The 21,234-nt window shown below is 48.0% G+C and overlaps 2 protein-coding genes across 17 annotated transcripts; one reads left to right on the top strand and one right to left on the bottom strand.

Annotated features, from left to right (window-relative positions):
• Nucleotides 1-65: 65 nt before the first annotated feature.
• Nr1h3 (nuclear receptor subfamily 1 group H member 3) lies at nt 66-14,177 on the bottom strand. 16 transcript variants are annotated; one of them, XM_074045134.1, is made up of 11 exons: nt 14,047-14,177; nt 11,628-11,740; nt 7,614-7,693; nt 6,920-7,105; nt 6,128-6,394; nt 5,692-5,900; nt 5,407-5,586; nt 5,092-5,191; nt 852-965; nt 545-639; nt 66-345 (listed from the first exon to the last, which is right to left on the bottom strand). In XM_074045134.1, exons 3-11 carry the CDS (start codon nt 7,654-7,656, stop codon nt 199-201), a joined length of 1,341 nt encoding a protein of 446 aa, XP_073901235.1. In that variant the 5' UTR covers nt 7,657-7,693; nt 11,628-11,740; nt 14,047-14,177; the 3' UTR covers nt 66-198. The 16 variants fall into 16 exon arrangements, with proteins under 16 accessions (XP_073901235.1, XP_020034712.1, XP_020034713.1 ...); XM_020179123.2 differs by lacking the exons at nt 11,628-11,740; nt 14,047-14,177 and adding an exon at nt 10,011-11,571; XM_020179124.2 differs by lacking the exons at nt 11,628-11,740; nt 14,047-14,177 and adding an exon at nt 8,885-9,944.
• A 77-nt stretch (nt 14,178-14,254) lies between these two features.
• Nucleotides 14,255-21,204, top strand: Acp2 (acid phosphatase 2, lysosomal). Its single transcript, XM_020179136.2, has 11 exons — nt 14,255-14,415; nt 14,964-15,059; nt 15,489-15,575; nt 16,547-16,699; nt 16,807-16,905; nt 16,986-17,075; nt 17,520-17,652; nt 18,424-18,506; nt 18,622-18,728; nt 18,829-19,004; nt 20,285-21,204. Exons 1-11 carry the CDS (start codon nt 14,296-14,298, stop codon nt 20,416-20,418), a joined length of 1,278 nt encoding a protein of 425 aa, XP_020034725.1. The 5' UTR covers nt 14,255-14,295; the 3' UTR covers nt 20,419-21,204.
• The last annotated feature ends 30 nt before the right edge of the window (nt 21,205-21,234 follow it).

Genomic DNA, 21,234 nt, shown 5'->3' with positions numbered 1-21,234 from the left:
ATTTTGTCAGCTGAAGCCCAGCTTTAGCAGGGCCCCCCCATTGCCCAGCAGCCACAAAACTCCCAACCCTTTGACTTTCCTTTAATACCACATGAGGATCTTTTTCACCCAGCTCCCAGGAATGTTTGCCCTTTTCAGTCTTCTCCACCTACAAGAGGCAGCCCCTGGCCTCAGCCATGCAGGTCCAGAACACATCAATCACTCGTGCACATCCCAGATCTCAGAGAGTAGTGGGGGAAGCTTTTTGTCCTGCAGTCGTAGTGCAAACACTTGCTCTGAGTGGACGCTGCTCAGCGTCCGGAGGCTTACCAGTTTCATTAACATCCGTGGGAACATCAGTCGGTCCTGGAGAAAGGAATGGGACAAGTCTAGCCTTTGCTTCTCCCCAAGGAAGGAGGCTGAGGGCGGGGGTGGGGACAGAGAAGGTTGTGGGAGAGGTAGGGAATAGTGGGCGCTACACGTACACAGGTTCTTGAAGGGAAAGTATGCATTTCAGGGAATGTGCCAGTAGAGCAGAAGGGAAAGGCACCAGGGGGAGACTCACATGGGGGTGGTGGATGGAGACATAGGCATGCAGGGCCTCCACATATGTGTGTTGCAGCTTCTCTACTTGGAGCTGGTCCTGCACGTTGGGCCGGTCTATAGGTCACCAACAGAGTTGAGGAGCAGGTCTGGCCCGGGTCTTAGTTCCATATCCCAAATCAAAGCCCCCCAAAAGAGACATGTCCCAACCAACCTCTCAGCCCCAAAGAACACAGCAAAGGCCTCCACCCTCATGATTTCTGCCCTGTGGGGCCTGCAGCCCTCCCAGGTGCAAGTCTCTTAGTTTCCCTTTTGCCCCTCCTGCACACCTGCAGAGAAGATGCTGATGGCAATGAGCAAAGCAAACTCAGCATCATTGAGTTGCAGCTCATTCATGGCTCTGGAGAACTCGAAGATGGGGTTGATGAACTCCACCTGCAGTCCTGGGGAGGAAGAAAGGAGGCTGACAAATGGCAGGAGCAGCAGGAACTTCCTCCAAATCCTCAACTTGGGGAACTACTAGGAATTCAGTAAGATAGACATCTGGACTCTCCAAGGGCTAGTATCTGAATCTCTTTAAGCTTCCTCTGGGAAATGGAAGTCATAGCTGAACCTATCGAATAAAACTGTTGTGATGGTTAAATGACAAAGTGTGCAGAAGGCTTAGCACTGTGTCTGGTACATAGGAGTTGCTGAGCTACATAGTAGGTCTGGGATTTTTGCTGTTTGTTTTTGAGATAGTTTCTCTATGTAGCACAGGCTGGCTTTGAACTCCCAATCCTCCTGCTCAGTCTCCTGAGTGCTGGGTTTATAGGCATGTCTCACCACACCTGACTAAAGTGTTATTCTTATAATTCTACATTTCTAGAAATAGAGGCATCTCTTGCCTTTGTCTATAAAAATAAGCCCTTTTTGCTGGCAAACAGCTTTACCTATCTGAATACTAGAGATATATTTTCACGTATATATTTTTATTGATTGGGGTGATGCAGAAAGCCACAAATGAGAAAAGGACAGTGGGGTTTCAACAAGTGAATAAAAAGTTATTTTCAACATATAGATTCATATTACAACACACCAATACTGACAGCATTCTCTTGTGTATTTTTGGTACACAAAATAGTATCTCTCTACATAACCTTTCAAGGCTTCAGAAACCAAAATATAAAACAAAACAAAACAAAAAAACCCACCTCAAAACAAAACAAAAAACCCAGCCTATTAATTTACAGTTTGTTTTTAATATTGTAAGACACTGCAAGTTCTAAACTTTTAGTAGTGCTATCCATACACAACTGTCTGGTCAAGAACTCAGTAAAAGCATCCCCTTTTCAGGAAACTTTGCAACAGTAGAGTTGTGCAATATGGAAAAAAATTACACATGGCACACTTTCACTCATATTTTGTAACATAACAAAATGTAATATAACATTTCAGCAAGGTGCTGGTGGCTCACACCTATAATCCTAGTATTTTGGGAGGCTGAGATCAGAAGGATCATGGTTTAAGGCTAGCTTGGGAAAATAGTTCTCGAAACCCCACCTCTAAAATAACCAGAACAAAATGGACTGGAAGTATGGCTCAAGCGGTACAGCACCTGCTTTGCAAGTGTGAAGCCCTAAGTTCAAATCCCAGTTTCCCCCCAAAAAAAGTTAAAACATTTCATATATCAAATCCTAGAGGGAATACTGCATGTAGCTGAGGGTGTGGACTGTGACTCTGGTGCCAGACTACAAGGATTTGAGTCACGGACCTTACCATTTACTAGGCTGTGTGACCTGGAGTAAGATATTTAATCTCTGTGGGCCTTGGTTTTCCCATGTGTAACTTGGAGATAATAATAGTACCTACCTCAGAAAGTCCTTAGAATAATATGTGGCATTAGTGGTATTTACCATGTACTTGTTAAGTTAAAGATGTTTTGAGGGGAATAGTACTAGGGTTTGAATTCAGGGCCTTGCAGTTGCTCGGCAAGCACTCAAGCACTTGGGCCATACACCCAAGCCCTGAAAAAGAAATTTAAAGGAACCAGTTTTCTTTCAGAGAAGTCACCAACATGCAATAAACCATGGCCTAAAGCCAGGACACGTAGCAAACACTTCTCCCATAAACAAAGTCTCTGGTTAGGCGTTGGTGGCTCATGTCTGTAATCCTAGGTACTTGGGAGGCAGAGATCAGAAGGACAGCAGTTCGAACCTGCCAAATAGTTTTCTAGACCCTATCTCAAAAATACTCAACAGAAAAAAAGGACTGGCGAGTGACTCAAGATAGAGCAAAATAAAGCCCTGAGTTTAAACCCCAGTACCACCAAAAAATAAATAAATAAATAAGAATAACAACATAAGGGTGGCCCTGAGTGCACAGTGTCAGACTCCATTCTTCTTCTTTAAAACAAACAAACAAACAAACAAAAAACGTCTCTGCACCCAAACTGTTTTCTAGGCTTTCTCAGACTTCTTTTAGCAACATCTGCAGCACTTTTCCATTCTCGGCTTCTTGATGAGTCACTGCCTGCACTTTCACCCTGATGTTTATCAAGTATGTTAATCCACTTAATGGACAAGCCCCGTTTTATAAAGCATTTCTTGGTCCCCAAGTGTGTCAAAAAGCTCCTTTTCCACAGATACAAATTCTAGAACTGCGCCATGCCCCTGTGGAGGGCCTGCTGATGCTCACTGGAGGGACACCTCAACTGGGACCAGTCCACAGCATTAGTCATCCACTGCCCACACCATATGGTAGTGAATGTAGAGTCGGGAAGGAAACCAGACAAAAGAGAGACACTGGTAGCAAAATAACAAAGAAAAAAAACAATAAAACAAAGCCCCTGTTCCTTCTCCCCAAGACCTCACTGATGAAATGAGAAAGTCAAACATGGTAACATCAAAACTGCTTAAATAGCCAAGTGTGGTGATGGACGCCTCTAATCCCATTTACTCAGGAGGTAGAGGCAGGAGGATAGACAGTTCCAAGCCAGCCCTGGCAAAGGTAATGGTTGAGAGTCTGTCTCAAAAACAAAATGGCTGGGGGTGGGGCTGGAGGAATGGCTCAAGTGGTAGAGCACCTGCCTAGCAAACACAAGGCCCTGAGTTCAATGCCCAGTAAAGTAATAAATAAATAAATTTTTAAAAAGGGCTGGAGCATAGCTCAAGTGGTAGAACGCTTGCCTAGCAGGCACAGACCCTGGGTTCAATCCCCTCCACCAAAAGGAAAACTGCTTAAAGAATTTAAACCTGGGCATGGTGGTATACACCTATAATCCCAGCACTTAAGGCTGAGATAGGAAGATAGAGAGTTCAAGGTCAGCATGGGCTACATTGTGAGACCCTGTCTCAGGAAAAAAAGAAAGAAAAAAGAGAACAATCTATAAAAAGGTGCAAATAGGTGCAACTTTAGGTAGCATAAATCCCCAAGTGCAAAAAGGAACAGAGATACTAAAGGGCTCAGGAAGGAAGGTGTTCTGAAACAGGAGAAGGTTAAGAAGCTTTGGAATAATGACTGTTGGGGAAACAGTGGTTAGGTAGAAAAGGGGGCCAAGACTGGGCTTTAAAGCTGAGTGAAGCCAACAAATCACCCATTAGGTGCCTACACATTCAGGCAACACACCAGGCACTACAGAAGGCAATACGGGCCAAAAGAGCCCTACCCTGCCCTACAGGTAAGGGAGGCCTTTCTAGAAAGCTCACTGGGTGTCCAATGTTGGGACAAGAGGCACATGAGCTGGCATGAGTCACAAGAAACCAGGGAAAGCTTTATGAACTCTGACCTGGAACTCAGAATCTAACAGCTCTCCGAACAGAGTCATAGCATTAGCCATATTCTACAAACCCACTCCCTCAGCTGTTAAGCTAGTCTGTCCCTTTAAGCCTCAGTGCCAGTTCCTCCCAAACTCTCTTGGCCTTCTATCCTTTCCCAGCCCTGATCCATTCTATAAGAGAAAACCTCCCTGCTCAGTCTCAAGCAAGAATAGAATGGTGAGCAGCAGTGTGAAACAATTTTTCAAGAAAATACTCCAGATACAGGATGAGGATAGATATCCTACCACTGTCCCATCTGGCATGTTTGTCATGTTTCAACTCCAGGTGCACAGCTTATCAGAAAGAGCGACAGAAAAAGAGTAGAAGGCAGTGATCCTGGATGATTCTTAAAGCGCACATCTGAAAAGGTTTGTTCATTTTTTACTATACAATAGCTTTCTACAGTAATTTTCAAACTTTTTTTCTAACTATAAAATCTGCTAGGAAAAGGGTATCTAGAAGCACAAGATAGAACACAGATTTCCATGGAGCTTCCTGTTTTTTTAAAGTAGAGATGAAGGCCATTCCTCTGTCTCCCAGTGTCTCCTCAAAACTACTGCTTCCATACACCCCTTAGGTTTCTCAGGATGCAGTTTGAAAACAATTGACCTCATGTAACAAAGGACAGGGGTCTATCCAGAGCAGTTGAGAGAAGCCCAATAGCATTCCAGCCTTTTCTTCTGGAAAACCAACTAGAGCCTTCCCTTTATAATTGCTGAAACGTTAGGTCCATGTGACATAAAGCACCTGTCCAACCCATCTCAGCTCTCACCTGCTTTGGCAAAGTCTTCTCGGTTATAACTGAAATCCTTGAGGAAGGTTATGCTCTCACTCCCAGGGTTGTATCTTCGAGATGTTTCCAGAAGCATCACCTGCACACAAGTAGCAGCCCTCAAACAGGGACAAAGAAGGCTGGTCTTGATTCATGGCCCTTCAAGGGAAGGCAGATTCCCTTTTTCCCTACTTCCCAATGGATTGGGCTCTCCCAGCTGGATGTCTGGAGTCTCTGCTTCCCCACTCCCCTGTCCCCTGCCTCCAGGACAATCCCACTCTGCTTCTCCCATCATCCCTTGCCCTCTCCAGCCACCTCGATTGCAGAGGTCTTCAGCAGGGCAATCTGGTCCTCCCGACTGAGCTGCAGGAAACCAGGGAGCTGTTTGGCAAAGTCAACAATCTCCTGCACAGAAACGATGGCCAGCTCAGTGAAGTGGGCAAAGCGTTGTTGACGGGCCTCCCGGCTGTGGGGATCAGGTGCCATGGGCCAAGGCTACCCAGAAGAGCAAGAAGGAAAAGGCAAACCACTTTGAGTCAGACATGGAGAAGCCAACTGGTGCTCCGGGTATGGCTAAGTCTACCCAGGCAGGTCAAGTACCGTGACTCGAAGTCGGTCAGAAAACGAGCGCCTGTTACACTGTTGCTGGGCAGCAACCAACTTCTCGATCATGCCCAGTTGCTCAGGGCTGAGCCGTGGTGGGACTTGGGGAGGTGATGAAGCCCTTGGGGGTACTGATGTGGCCTGAGCCTGTTCCTCTTCCTGCCGCTTCAGTTTCTTCAGGCGGATCTGTTCTTCTGACAGGACACCTAAGGACAGGCCCAGATGTGAGGAGGGGAGAAGAGGAGGAGGGAAGAAGCAGCACAGTGGGTGGTTCCAGGTTCCAGAAGTGCAGAGTGTTGTTAAAAAGAAGAGATTTTTATCCAACTCAGGGACTAGCTAAGAAGCCCCTACAGGTACAGGCACCCACCTGCCTCACATCCAGGCACCCCTCATTCCCATCAGCCTCTCCCCGACTCTTGCCCCAGACACTCACACTCCTCCCGCATGCCCGCCTGGCGGCATTTGCGAAGCCGACACTCCTGGCACTTGCGACGCATGTAGGTGTCCATGGGGCAGTGGCCACCACTGTGGCAAACATAGCGTGCTCCCTTGATGACACTGCGGCGGAAGAATCCCTTGCAGCCCTCACAGCTCAGCACGTTGTAGTGGAAGCCTGAGGCCTTGTCCCCACACACACTGCACAGCTCATTCCCCAGCATTTTGGGAGCTGGTCCCTTTTTCCGCTTTTGTGGACGGAGCTCTAGATACAGAGAAGAACCTTAATGTTCTCCTTTGCTCAGTCACTGTCCTGGGCATTCAGTGACCTTCATTCCCTTCATATGAAGGAAAGTCTTTCTCTTTCTCTTTTTTCAGATGAGGTCTATGTTGCCCAGTCTGGCCTTGAAATCCTAGGCTCAAGTGACCCTCCTGCCTCAGTATCCCTAGTAGCTAGGATTACAGGTATGTGCCACAGTGCCTGGCTTAAGTCTCTTTATTATAAGAACAGTAGCTCTTATTCACCAGGGGCCATTTTGTAGTAGGTACAAAGTATAAGTTCTTTACCTGCACTGATTCCTAGGATAACCATAATTATTCATTTCATTTCACAAATAAGGAAATTAAGGCTGAGAAAGGTTTAAGGTAGAGACAAAATTTACACTCAGATCCCTCAGGTCTATTTGACCGAAAGCCTTTGGACTTAACCATATTATAAGGCAAAGGGCCCCATGGTCCTCCTCCCAGATCCAGAGAGCCCCTACCTCCTCTAAATCCAGAAACTTCTTACCTGTGGGCTCTGGAAGGGCCTCCCCCCTGGGGAGTGGGGCTGTGGGCTCTGTCGCCTCCGACCCCATCCCCAAAGTGCCCCCAGCAGACTGGGGCATCCTGGCTTCCTCCCTGAGAAAGTCGCTGCCTCCCTGGGCCTGGCTGCTTGCATCTTGGGCATCTGGCTCCCACAGCTCCACTGCAGAGTCTGAGCCCAAAAGACAGACACGAGGAGGTCTCAGGTCCCATCCAGGCTCCACTTCCCAAGCATGTTGGCTGGGCAACTCCAAACTTAGCTCTACTCTTAGAGGGCAGTTAAGCCCAAGCTCATGCTGTGGGACTCCAGGGTTTTGTGGGCTCCAGGACTGGTCAGTTGTAGTCCCTAGTACATCAAAACCTTAAATGAAGGTGTTAGCCTTTATTCCCTTGGAGGCTGGAGGGCATCCATTTCAGAGATCAGACAGAACTCTCCAAAGCCAGAGCTGGGTAAGCCCTAGATGTGCCAGCTCTCCCCAGCAGCAAACCCAGATTAAAGAGGAGTAGGCAGGAACCTCCACAGATCAGGAACCAGAGCCAGGACAGAAAACAAGCACCACCAAGAACAGCTCTAGACTACATTTTGGAGGACAGAATGCAGATAGTGAAGGAGGCTGATTTCCTGAGGGAGAGCAGCTGAGGCCTGGGTTCAGGGGAAGGGCTGGAACAAAGCAGCTTACCTGGAGAAACATCAGGCATAGGGGCCTCCAACCATAAGGACATCTTTTCCTGGAGTCCTGGACATTACCACAGCACTGTCCTGCAGGAATGACCCAGGTTACACTCTTCCAGAATGGGCTTCTTCAGGCCTTAGCTTCCTTTTCTTATGCCTTCCTTTTATGTAAGTTCCCACATTATCAGCTGTGACTTGCCATGTATTAGCCCATACTGAGGCTCCACATGCCTTCCTTATCATATCCCTAAGAGGCCGGGACTATTCCTTTTTTTTTTTCAGTCCTGGTGATTGGAGCCAGGGCCTAGCGCATGTGAGGCAAATGCTCTGCCACTAAGCTACACCCCCAGTCCTGTCAAAACTATCTTTAAACCCATTTTTACATATAAGGAAACTGAGGTTCAAGAAATTAAGGGAATTGCCTATGGCCACACAGTTAGGTGGTAGTAGAGACAAAACCATAACCCTGATTTCACTGACTCCAAAGCCTAAGCTTTCAGCCACTGTTCTACCCTTATTCCCCTCACCCCAGGCTCTATCAGAGCTCTTTCTCCCTCACTCTAGTACTCTCCCTCACTCTAGTACTGGAGACAGCCAAAGTTGGGCAGCACCCAACTTCAAGGTTCACCCTATGAAGACAAGTGCACTGCCTGTTAGAGAATCTCACTCCTGTCAGTTTCTGAGGTCCAGCACAAGCCTCTTACCCCAAGAGTCTTCCCTAATTCACATACAGGACCTCTTCCCCCAGAATTCCCCACAAGTTTTTCTGGGACATAACTGGAACCCTGTCCTTCCCTTCTCCCCACAGACCCGGCTGTAAGATCCCAAGAACATCCTTTCTCCCCACCCCAGACACTGTACTCAGAGCCCCAAGTCACTGCTGGAGAGAGACCCACCGAATCCCCAGGCCACCAGACTTCCTGGTTGCACAGTCTCTGGAGCCCCCTTGCTGGGAGAGGAGGATGGTGCAGTCCACTGTCCCCAGGCCTCAGCCAGCAGGCAACCGGAACTGAGTACTGACAGACTTGGAGCCCCAGAGAAGTACTAATGTGGGGAAAGGCTGAGGGGAGGGACTGCCAAGGGGTCGGGCCACATCTCCTTCCTGCAGACCTACTGGAGCCCTGGTTGGCTTGGCCCCCGCCCACAGGGTAGCTTCCCCACCAGGCTGACTCCTCCCCAGCCAGCCGCCCCCTCAGCCGCACCACCTCTGCGTATCCTTAAACAAGACAGTTGCATTTCCCTGTAGAACCCAGTTCCATCTTTCCCTTTTCTCCTCACCCTGAAGGCTCTTTGTTCTTCAGGACTGTTTCCCAGGCACCCCCACCCCAATCCCAGTAGTCTCTAGAGTCAGTGTTCCCTCCCCTCCATAGACACCTCTGAGAGCAAAGGTCCCAGCACAGCACAGGCTAGAATTGCGACACCAAGTTCTAGTCTCCCTCCTCCTCCCTGCCTTTGGGAAGCGGCCAAGCTCTCCCCACTAGCCAAGCTGGTAAAACTCCAAGGGTGGAGAGAGGCAGGTGTTGGGAACTTCCAGGGAGTCTATATGTGGGTGCTCTGCAGGGGCCAGAGAGGGAAGAGGCCAGAAAAGAGGGAGGAAGTCAGCTCTGAGCAACAGCAGGCCTGGGACAGGGGTGAAAGTAGCAGACAGCAACAACCCAGATACCAGCCCAAGATGAACCCGGAAGGCATGCAGGATGCTTCATCTAGAGAACAGTCCCATCTGAGGTGGTGGCAGGATGCACTGAGAATATAGTCATAACTTTCCTGAACCCTGAAGAAAGACCTCATGTTCCCTTGATTTTTATCTCCTCGGGGGAACAGGACCTGGCTTAGAGGAGGCAAAAGAGTAGGTATTGTTCTCCTGTTTACTGAATGAATAAGTAAACAAAAAAAGTATGATTCTCTTCTATCCTGTACTTGTTAGCTCTTCAACTTAGCATGATTAGCATTTGGGCTGTGGGCTCAAACTCTGGTCCTACCTCCCATTAGCTGTGTAATTTTATTTTTTTCCTGCGTGTAGTATTGGGGATCCAACCCAGGGCATCAGGCATACTCCACTGAACTATGCCTCCAACCCATCTGTGTAGTCTTGATTGAGCAAATTACTTACTGTCTCTGAACCTCTGAGAGTAACAGTAAGTTTTTACCTCATAAGGTTGTTGTGAGAATAAAACATAGCACAATTGTGAGGCACAATAATAAGTGTTCAAGAACCAGCAACAGTCATCATTACCCATTCAGCTCCCCCAGTGATGGGTCTTTCCATCACCTCAAACACATATGGTGTTAACCCTCTAAATCTGTTTCCATATACAAACCCCTGACTGTCTCTTTCAATTCTTAGAACAGCTCCAAGAGGGAGGACGGGTAAAAAACTCCATTGACAAAGAACTCGGAAGCTCACATGAGGGCCTTTCCCAAGATAAGTTAGTGGCCAAGCTGGGATCAGAATCCAGAGATCCTCATTCCAGTCAGTCCCTGTTCTTTTTCTCCTTTGTCAGAATCCAGGTCTGATGGACCAGTGAAGTGCTGAAACAGAAGAAGCTGGGGCCGGTGGGCTGCAAGGGGAAGAGGTGGAGAGCCCTGTAGATGCTTCAGTTCAGATGAAGGCAGCAGCAGGAGCTGAGGTTACTGCTGGTCGTTCACTCCCTGCCCCATTCCCAGTTTCCTGCTCACAGGCTCTTCCTGTTTTGCTGTGAACTTCAGTTCCCATGGGCCCACATTAAAGCACAGGACAGGGTCCAGGGCAAGCAGCCAGAAGGCCCAAAACAGAGATGAACAGGGCACCAGGGAAGAGGAGAACAGAGGGAACAGGGAAAGAGTAGACATGGGGTGTGGGGGATGGAACAGGATGGGAAAAGAACAAGAAAGCTGAAGTAGAAAAGGGACTTAGTGAAAGATGGGAGGAAGCACAGGGTGGGACAGAGGAACAGGCAGGGACTGGGAACACACGTGAGAAGACGGCAGGCTGAGGGGGGTGTTGCAAAATCTGCCATGTGTTCATTTTCACATTTCAGAAAAGCCCCTCTGATGGCTCCCGTTTCACACTTCTGCCTCCAAGCTTTTGCTCTTGTTCCCTCTCATCACAAGGTCATCCCCTCACAAGGCCCCACCCTGGTCTGGGCACTTCTGAGTCATGAACATAAGGCTCTCCATTCCTCTTACATGTTCCTTCCCTGATTTTCACAAGGTCTCGCTGTCCTGGGAAAGTAGAAACCAGGGACATAGGCCACTGGGAGACTGTAACTGCTTTGTCCCAGCATTCTCGATGTAGCTCCTTCCCCCTGCCCAAGCTCCAGCACAGCTGCACTGTCAGACATGTCCCAGAGACATCCAGTTTTAAGCTCAGAATGTAAAATTATTTTGGGGCCTGGTGACATGGCTTGTAGGAGTCTCCCTCATTCATTTCTGACTCTCAACTCCCTCTCCTGATGCCCTAGGCTTCCCCCAGGTGGCTTCCCAAGACCCAGGACTATACACACAAGCGCCAGCTGCAGCCCTCTGACCCTGGCTAGAGCCAGCTGCTGAACTAGCAGGTGAGAACATGCCCCCAAGCTAGGGAATCAGCTCAGATTCATCTCCTGTAGAGAAGGTGGCATTACCAATGCTTTGCAGCCACAGGTTCCCTTTCAGATTGCAAGGGGTCGAGGAGCCCCTCACAAAGACAGAAAGGGAGAGGAAAATGATGGAAGTAACTGTTGGCAGTATCTTCATAGAGTTTCTGGGCATCAACCACTGGGACTTCTGCCCCAAGCCAGGGCAAGCAATCAGGTGATCAGCAGCTGTAAACACATGCCTCACTTTGTCAGCCCCACCCTCACGGCACAGTTCCATCAGCCCACAGAACACATTAGGTCCAAAGCATCCCAATTCTATGGGCCTTTCCTATGTCTCCTTGGCTCCTACAGAGGCAACATCCCTGGGAACACCCTTGAGGCTTTCCCAAACCACATTTCTGATCCCCCAAACTTCCAGAGACTTCTGGAAGTAGAAACAGTAGCATATGTCAGCCCACAGTCACCTGTACTACTTAGGTAACTCCCCTGAAGGCACTCCTTCTCATGAGGCAGGCCACAAGGTACAGTTTGCAGGGATGGACTGGGACAACTGCTGCTTGATCGCTCCTTCACCATTCTGGAAGGGTGAAAGTGTGGGGATTATATTACAGACCACTGGGTACCCACTCAAGTGAGTTCTGCCCAAGGTCCCAGTAGAAAAGAATCCAGGAATTCCTGCTTCCCAGACCTGTAAGTCAGAGGTGATATAGAAAATAAAGAAAATAACATTTACTTAGGCTCATCTACATAATTTATCTTTACATGTATTATTTCATTTATCTTCCCAATTTGAAGATAGCTACTAGCAAGGCACAAATATCAAATGTGAACGTAGGTAAAGCTGACTCAGAATCTCAAACTCAAAACAAACATTTAAAAAATAAAAACTGGCTTCATTCCATAAAAGTGCCTTCCAAGATGGGAAAAATGGTTAGCTCACCTGGATTTGGGTAGCTTCTGTCCACATAGGATAGAGCAGTGGTTCCTAAACCTAGCCTCACCTTCAGAGACTGGTTTATTTGGTCTGGGGCAGTGCCCTGTATCCATTTATCTACCCATATATATGCCATTTTTTTTCAACTACAATTAGGAATCAAGATGTAAAGAACACAAAATCATCTGGTATAAGTCATCTGGTAAAAGCTGGGTAATCATGAAATCAAGACTTGGCCAGGCACCTGTGGCTCATGCCTGTAATCCTAGCTACTCAGGAGGCAAAGATTAGGAGGATCACAGGTTCGAAGCCAGCCCCAGGCAAACAGTTCTGGAGACCCTATTTCAGGAAGCCGCTCAAGTGGTAAGAGTGCCTGCCTAGCAAGCATGAGGCCCTGAGTTCAAACCCCAAAGCTTCCAAAAGAAAAAAATCAAGGCTCTGCTCCAGGCCCATCTACTACCATCTACCTTCTCTTTGTAATTCCCACCCTTCCTGGAATCATTTTTCACTATAAAAAATGAATAACATCTGCTTCACCATGGGATACTTGCAGACACAAAGGATATAGACATACTTGAGCAAGTGGGAAGAAAAGCAAATCAGGAACTTGAAGGATTTTTGTTCTACTTACTAAAATTTGGTGAGTTAAAGATTTACATTCTGAAAGCACAATGATCTGGTTAGTTTGCAAGGAGAGTAAGGGTCACACTAAAACAAAACATTCTTTAAAAAAAACTATTATGCAATACATTGCCAGTCGGCCATGCCCCCATTCAATCCCACTAATGTGAAAAGGTTTTCTTTGATAGAAGTTTCAAGGTACTTTAGGGCTACCAAATATAATTGCAATGCAGTTTGAGTACTTTCAAGAACCAGCCTATTCTAGACTATTTTAAGTGGGAATCAGAAAACTAAAATTCCAACCCAATCTCCTAACCGTGTAAATTTAGGCATTTCCTCACTCTAGACTTGTTTCTTAATATGTAATGAAAACGAGGTTAGATCTGTAATTCAGAGATGCTGATTTATAAACCTATGAAGGGTCTTTGTGAACCTTTTGGGATTATATACGAAATTCCATTGTGTTTATTATGTGTGGACATTTTTCTGGAGGGAGAGAGGACTAAATTTTTGTGCAATTTATAAAGGAGGTTGTGGCTAAGAGGGTTAACAACTATTTGGCTACCCAACCTTCTTATTCTATTCACTCCTCAGCCTCCTTTCAGACAATTTTGAAAGCAAAGTTTAGATCGTGAGGTTGGTTTGCTTCTACTGGGAGGATCTGAGTCAAAACATGCCCAGGGGCCTATAATTTGATCTCCCAGAACTATGCATCACTCCAAAGCTCCCGATCACAAAGCCCTGAGGAGCTCCAATTCTGTATAAACTTCACCTACTCCCACTCTATGTTATGTGTCCTCCCCAAAATATCATTGCTCCAGTGGTCTGAAATTCCTCCCTTAGGAATTCAGTATTTTTGAGTTTGGAAAAGTCTGAACATCCTGTGCAACCCAACTCCTTTGGGAAGAAACGTGACGTCTTGAGTCTTATTAACTGGAACTTGAAAGTAGACGGGAGGGTGGGCAGGAAAAAGATTGGAGAAGGGAAATGAGAGGGTTACTGAAGTTTTGCTCAGGGCATTAAAAAAAACAGACCAGCCTGGGACCAATCTCAAGGACACAGGGAGTCCAAAGGGCTGTTTACACACTGTGTCCTACAACCCAAACAAGACAACTCCCGGGGGACAGGGCCAGAGCCAAGGCTCAAATCAAACTTCACCCGGAACTTCCCAACCCCTCGCCCCAGTTCTGGACTCGCTCTGGTTCTAGGGTCGGGGCAGCAGCACCATAGCCTTGAGGAGGCGCTTGCTCTCCCGGCCAAGGTCCTGCCCAGGGCATGCACCACTTTGGTACAGAGAAGAGGCAAACCCGACCTCGGGCCCTCTTTACCAAGACGAAAGGCCTTCAAGCCCTTTCTGCCTCGCGAGGTCGCGCTACATTCCCACGCTTCTCCACCACCGCTAGATCGCTAACCTCCTCGGTGTATTCCCTCCCAGATTCCGCCTTCTCTCACCATACCAGCCCCTCCCTTAGCAAGATGGCGGCAACCGCACTTCCGGCGTGTGTCCTTACAACTGCGTCCGGGCGGTTGCAGTAGGTGCCAGCTAGCGCGTTCCGGTCTTTGCTGCACAGACTACAATGGTGATGGCGGGCAGACAGTCCGGCTGGTGCCGGGCGGCTCTTTTCCAGCTTCTTTTTGGTGTTAATCTGATGGTGATGCCACCCACCCAGGCTCGGAGTCTGCGCTTCGTTACCTTGGTAATGGGCGACAGAGTCACCAAAGGGTTCACCAGAGTTAGAAAGGCAAAGGCCTGCTGTTGGAGGGAGGGGCAAGGCTTGTGCTGGATGTCGGGGGTCTCCAACGGGGAAGAGCGGGTTTAGGAGACAATTGGGGAGTTCGAAGGGCTGGGTTCATAATTGATGTGGAGTCTTGAGCCATTTTGAGGGGCAGGGTGTCCGAGTAATGAGTTCTCTTATTAGGGGATAAGTGGGATGAGTCTGTCTTGGGATGGGGATGTAGTTAAAAAGGTTAAAAGACTCATCCCTAAAGATGACTTTGGTGATGTTTTCCCCACCGAATGCATCGATTTCACAATTCTTCTTTCTTCCTCCCTGAGCCTTTGCCTGTGGTTTCTGGTTTCATTGCTTAGCCAAGTTAGGATCTTCCCAAACTGTGCTCTTTTGCAGTGGGTAATGGAAGGCTTCCCAAACTGAGGTTTCCTTCCCCAACATGGGTCACAGGTGGGCCCTGTGTCCCCATCAAAGAGATCCTTTTGACCTTCAAGAAAACCATTTTCTTTCCTTAGCTGTACCGACATGGGGACCGGTCACCAGTGAAGACATATCCCAAGGACCCCTATCAAGAAGAGGAATGGCCCCAGGGGTTTGGTCAACTAACCAAGGTAGATCAGAAGCTAGCCCATCACAGGATGAGCTGTACAATGAGTGGCCTCTGGAGCAGGCTACAGAACTTCGGGCTCCCTAATCTGCCTTTCCCACGTGGGTACTGATTGACCAAATTTTTGTTTGTGGTGTTGGGGATCAAACCCAGGACCTCTTGCATGCTAAGCACACTCTACTACTGAGATACATCCCCAGTCATGACCAAATTTCTTAACTTTACTATGTGCCCAGGACAGTGCTGGGCACAACTGGCCACTTAACTTCTGGGATCAGATTAAGCCCTTTCTGTTGCACGAAGTCATGCTGAGCATGACCCACTCCTCCTTTCAGCCAGGTAAAAACTTAAAAAGCAAGAATGCCTAAACCTTGCAGGATTTGTGAGCCATCCGTTCCTTCTGGACCCTCTTAACCCTTGGGTTTGTCCACAGGAGGGGATGCTACAGCACTGGGAGCTGGGCCAGGCTCTGCGGCAGCGCTACAATGGTTTTCTAAACACCTCTTACCATCGGCAAGAGGTAAGGCTGGGAGAATGAGAGGCAAGAAGAACAGGATCTGCTGTCCTCACCCTCTGCCTTTAAGGAGCCTGAGGGTGAGGCTGGGCACTCTGACCTCTATCCTACATTTTTGTTACAGGATAAGACATCAAATTGCTGTCTAAAACATAACCTAGAGGCTGAGTTGCCTCTGCTTGGCTAGGAAGAGTCAAAATTGATCAAGGCCAAATTATTTCATCTGAAATAACAGACTTTCCATCCAAGACATTTATTGAGTACTATAGGGGGCAAGGGCTGAGCTAGCACTTTACATACAGTGGTGTACCTCAGATAGGCTCTCTGTCATCAAGCAGCTTATTTGAGCTTAGAATGTAGGGAGAAAGTAAGCAGACAAAGGCAAGATAAAGGGGAACAGTGAAGATTGGCAAGTATTCTAGCTCCTTACCCCAGGGATGGGGGTAGCAGTTCCTCTGCTTATTACTCTCAGCCACAGCTATCTCTACATGTTCTTATTATTCCCTTAAAGCCCAGCTCTCTCCTGAGAAAGAGAAAGGGAGGAAGAAACTGTCCTTCCCCAGTTTCTTCCTCCCTTTTCACAAGCCATTCTCTCTATTCCTTATTTTTTCTCCCTTATCTGTAAGCTAGTTTTTAAAGGGGAAGGGATGTACTGGGGAGTGATTTATGCTGTCAGGAAACAAGTGCTGTTATAAAACCACAGACCAGATAATCTACTAATTTAAGTGCTTTTGACTAGGAGAAAGGAGTATTTGAACTAGAACCATTTCCACAATCTGAGTTCCTCTTACAGTAGAGACAGCCCTCAGCTGAGTTTGAGGCCTTAAGGGATGGGGAAGGCCAGAAGTGGGGGAGATGTATGGTGGGTTTACAATGTGCTGGGTAACCATCAAGAACAGGTTCTCCCTGGGGTTCCAGTGAGGGGCCAGAGTGCCCCTACAAACACATAGGTGAGACTCATGTTGTCATCTCCACAGGTTTATGTGCGAAGCACAGACTTTGACCGTACTCTTATGAGTGCTGAGGCCAACCTGGCTGGACTCTTCCCTCCCAATGGGATGCAGCGCTTCAACCCCAATATCTCTTGGCAGCCTATCCCTGTACACACTGTGCCTGTCACTGAGGACAGGGTAAGACTGGCCAACCGTTTCCTGGAGGTGGTGAGGGGGACAACTGGTCATGGGCCTGCTGATTGCAGATTCCTTTTCTGCCTCTGTTTCCCCTCTTTGATATACAGTTGCTGAAGTTCCCATTGGGCCCATGTCCCCGTTATGAGCAGCTGCAGAATGAAACACGGCAGACACCAGAGTATCAGAATGAAAGTACTCAGAATACAGTGAGTGGGGGCTGAGTTGGAGGGGCATGAGACTGCTCTTTCTGCTGGGTAGGACTGATGCCCTGATCCATTTTTCATAGCAATTTCTGGACATGGTGGCCAATGAGACAGGACTTACAGACCTGACCCTGGAGACTGTTTGGAATGTCTACGACACACTCTTCTGTGAGGTGAGTTTACTGGCGTGCCCAGTGGGATTGCTCTTCTCTCCCCCTCAGCAGGTCCAGGTCACTAGGACAGAGAACACAATGCCTGGATACCACCATTCCCAATGTAGAGGTTCAGCAAGCTACTGCTTGAGAAACCTGGGGACTTCCCTCATGGGTGAAAAGAACCTCAGAGTGGGAAACAGTTTACTAGCTGTCAGCAGTTTGTACTCCTCTCTGCCCAGAGCTCTCATGGTATGAGACTCCTGCTGAGTCTCGCTCTTTGTGCCTGAGCTTCCTTTCCTATGCCCTGCCATCTGCCATGTCTGCAGCTGCAGTCCCTCTGTCTCACTCTTCTCTCCTCTCCCTTCCCCACACACACAGGCACCTTCCCTCTGGGAAGAGAGCTACCCCTGGAGAGGCTCTGGCCTAGGCCTGGGGAGCTAACCTGCTGGCTACAATATACAGCAAACCCATGGGCTGCTCCTGCCACCCTGGGCTTCACCCCAAACCATGCAGCGTCTGAGCCAGCTAAAGGACTTCAGCTTCCGCTTCCTCTTCGGGATCCATGAGCAAGCAGAGAAGGCCCGGCTTCAGGGGGGTGAGTGACAAGAACAGCATGTCACTTCCCTGCTCAGGACCCTCCAGCACTGAAAATCTGCTATGGGGGCTTCTCACACATTTAATTTTCTGCCTGAAATGTTTCTGCTCTTTCAAAACCACATGCTCCCTTACCATCCCCTTTAGTTACTCAAGTCTCCCCAATTCTGACATTTAGCCTGTGTGTCACTGTGTGACCACAGTCAAGTGTGCAGGCTTCTTTGCTGCCATTCTTATTTTCACCCATGTCAGAAGACCCCCCTCCTCTACCTCCACTGACTGCATACTTCCCTCCAGAGAGCCACTAGGGCACTTTGAAAAGAAGGCTAGAGTAATACATGTGCCAGTTTCCTCATTTGAGTACTCAAGGGCATGCCAGCTCTCAAATCTTTGACATCTCAGTAATTTTCAGAGCCTGGATATGGCAGTTACCCTGGCATGGAATCACTACCTTGTATGTTGTAAACAGTTTTAAGTTTATACTTTGTTCCACACTAGGGTAATCACACATGGGCAGGGCCTCATAGCTCATTTATAAGTAGGCAAGTTTCTACATCTGTGTTTAAATATAGATACCTTGCTTTATCTTGCTTCCCTCTGTAAAATCAAAAGCTCTTAGAAAGCAGGGGGTGGTACAGAGTTCCAACATGGTCCCTATGAATCTGAAGAGTTCTCTGAGTTGGTGATTACACTCAGGACTAGCAGATGGTAAGAGGAGCAAATCAGGCTGAGCATTACCAAGGACAATGATGGTTGTCCTTTTCTTCTTCAGGAGTCCTGCTGGCTCAGATACGGAAAAACCTGACCCTAATGGCAACCACCTCCCAACTCCCTAAGCTGCTGGTTTACTCTGCGGTAAGCTCATAAACTCACCAGCACACTTATGTTGAGCCAGGAGTTGGATTTCTTCTCTATTTAGTCTCTGCAGGTATGGGGGAATAGCGCTCATCGCAGCCCCTCTCCTTTGCAGCACGACACAACCCTGGTTGCTCTACAGATGGCACTGGATGTCTACAACGGTGAACAAGCTCCCTACGCATCCTGCCACATATTTGAGCTGTACCAAGAAGACAATGGGTAAGTGGAACTACTGTGTGAGCTCCAGAGGGGCACTCAGGTGTGGCTGAGGGCAGCCTAGGGACTACCAGCTCCCATTTTACTCCTTGTCAACTCTTAGGAATTTCTCAGTGGAGATGTACTTTCGGAATGAAAGCAAGAATGCCCCCTGGCCATTGATCCTACCTGGCTGCCCTCACCGCTGTCCCCTGCAGGACTTCCTTCGCCTCACAGAGCCTGTCATACCCAAGGACTGGCAGCAGGAGTGCCAGCTGGCAAGTGATACTGCAGACACAGGTGAGCATCCATCCATCTGCTTCTGTGTTAGTTATGTCCCAGATCAATGTTAAATTCACATCCACAGATCTTGAGGGAGTTGTCACACTTCCAGCCATCTTGCATTTCTCTGGACAGCTTCCTCTTCCACCGTGAGATCAGTTTTACAAAAACAACAACAAAACCATTTTCTTGGCTTCTCCTGTTTATTCTCTCAACTTACTGGTAGCTTCCTTACTAGCTTCCCTCCCCACTAAACAATGGATGGCCCAGGGCTTGTCTCCAGCCCTTTTCCCACTATACTGACTCCCAAGGTGTTCTTGTCCAACCTCATGGCCTCCATATACCATTTACAAGCTAAGTTCCATGTTTATGACTTTCAGATTTATGACCTCTTCTCCAAGTCACACTCATACACCCAGCTGCTGACTTGAGGTCTCTACATGTATGTCCAGTGAGGCATTTAAGTTGATGTCTTAAAAAAAAAAAAGGTCTTCCTGTCAAATCTGCTTGCTCACCCTCTAGTCATCCCCATTTTAGTAAATGCTACATTAGTCACCTAGTTGCAGTGTAATCCTAGACATTATCTTTCTCATACACCACATCCAGTCCACTAGCAGATCCTATCAGCTTAACCTTTCAGATACTGTGCTCTTGCTTTTCCAACTTACCGTATCATTTGCTCTTGTTTGAACTGCTGAAAAGCTTCGTAACATTCTTTCTAGTTCTATTCTTGTCCCTACCAGTTTCAATACAGCAGAGTTAATTTCTAAAAAATTATAAATTGGCACATCACTATGCTCCTCAGAATCTTCCAATGGCTTCCCGTAACACAGAGAGGGAGGCCCTGCCATGGCCTCCCTACTTGGCCTGGTCTTTGTTCCATCTCCTACTTGCTTCTTGCTTACTTTGCTACAGTCATATCTTCTTGCTGATGTCAGAACTGTATCAGGGCCTTTTGCACTTGCTTTTTGACACCCCCCCCCCCGCCACTTCCTACCCCAGGACATGCTACTGTCAGATTTTGTATATCTCACTAACTCCAGGTCTGTTTTCTCACTTCTTCAGTGATGCCTGCCCTGACTGATTTACCTTGCTCATAATATTCATCACTAACCTTTCATCCTATCATTTGCTCATTTATTACATCTCCTTTCCTAGAATGTACAGTACATGAGGGCAGACTCCTAACCACCTTTGTGTATCCCGTGTTGTGTCAGAACAGTACCTGACATGTTAGGTGCTTGATATTTGTTGGATGAAGGCTAACATTACCTTTCTCTCCCCATCCCACTACCCAGAGGTGATCGTGGCTTTGGCCGTCTGTGGCTCCATCCTCTTCCTTCTCATAGTGCTGCTCCTCACTGTCCTCTTCCGGATGCAGGCCCAGCCTCCTGGCTACCACCACATCGCAAACAGGGAAGACCATGCCTGACAACCACTCAGCCCCCTTCCCTCTGCCTCCTAGGGGAGGTGGGCTGGGCCCCTGCTCTTGAGTGTTGCTCCCCAGCCCATGGACAGCAGACCTGGGTTGAGCCTCCTTGATTACCCCAGATGAGTGAGTGGGGTGTGGCTTAGCCCATGGCACCTGTCACTCAGCATTCACATGCCTGATGTTTACCAAGTACTATGTGGACATTGACGTTCTCCAAACAGGATTTGCCTCTTCCATACTCCCTAAGGACCTGAAATATGGACAAGCATTCAGGTTTTACTCAGGACCTGGGATAAAAATCTGAAGGAGCCAGTGCTTGATCTGCCTTGCTCTTCCACCAGTCCCTGCTCTTTCTCTTCCAGCCCGGAGTCTTTGCCAAATGGCTCAAAGGACATTGTCTTGCCTCTCAGTACTTATTTAGAGGGAAAAGTTGCCCATCACTGGGGGGTGCAAACTGGCTGTCAAGGAACTGGATCACCCAAAAACCAGCCAGTCACATTTTTCCTTTGGTTGACTAAAGCTACCATTAGTGTCAGCACTAAAGGTGCTCCAGGCACCTTTTGTTCCCCCTTGCTTGAGCAGGTAGCCTGGTGAGTTGGAAGGATGTTTGTATTGTATGGGGAGGGAATGAGGGGAGTTAGGGGAGGAATAAATCTTAAAGAATTAGGAAATTATTCTCCCTATCAGCTGGGCTGGGCTTTCTGGGAACCTGGGGTAAATGCAGGCTCTTGACTGTAGCCCAGAATCGGCCTGAGGCAGCTCTGAGAATGAAGTTTTGGACTGTGAGTGCTGGTTCTGTGCCTTTTCTTCATCGCT

Source organism: Castor canadensis, chromosome 1 (assembly GCF_047511655.1).
Source record: "Castor canadensis chromosome 1, mCasCan1.hap1v2, whole genome shotgun sequence".
Taxonomy (NCBI): Eukaryota; Metazoa; Chordata; class Mammalia; order Rodentia; family Castoridae; genus Castor; species Castor canadensis.
The sequence above is the reverse complement of the archived record's forward strand: the minus strand, read 5'-3'. Positions and strand labels throughout refer to the sequence as shown.

Excerpts from the sequence above, each read along its gene's own strand:
- Nr1h3 (XM_074045134.1), bottom strand. The coding sequence starts at position 7,656 with ATGTCCTTATGGTTGGAGGCCCCTATGCCTGATGTTTCTCCAG. Across the intron at positions 5,901-6,127 it reads GGCGGGCATGCGGGAGGAGT|GTGTCCTGTCAGAAGAACAG; the intron begins GTGAGTGTCTGG and ends GCCTGTCCTTAG. Across the intron at positions 5,192-5,406 it reads TGAAGACCTCTGCAATCGAG|GTGATGCTTCTGGAAACATC; the intron begins GTGGCTGGAGAG and ends ACTTGTGTGCAG.
- Acp2 (XM_020179136.2), top strand. The coding sequence starts at position 14,296 with ATGGTGATGGCGGGCAGACAGTCCGGCTGGTGCCGGGCGGCTCTTTTC. Across the intron at positions 16,906-16,985 it reads ATGAAAGTACTCAGAATACA|CAATTTCTGGACATGGTGGC; the intron begins GTGAGTGGGGGC and ends CATTTTTCATAG. Across the intron at positions 18,729-18,828 it reads CTGTACCAAGAAGACAATGG|GAATTTCTCAGTGGAGATGT; the intron begins GTAAGTGGAACT and ends GTCAACTCTTAG.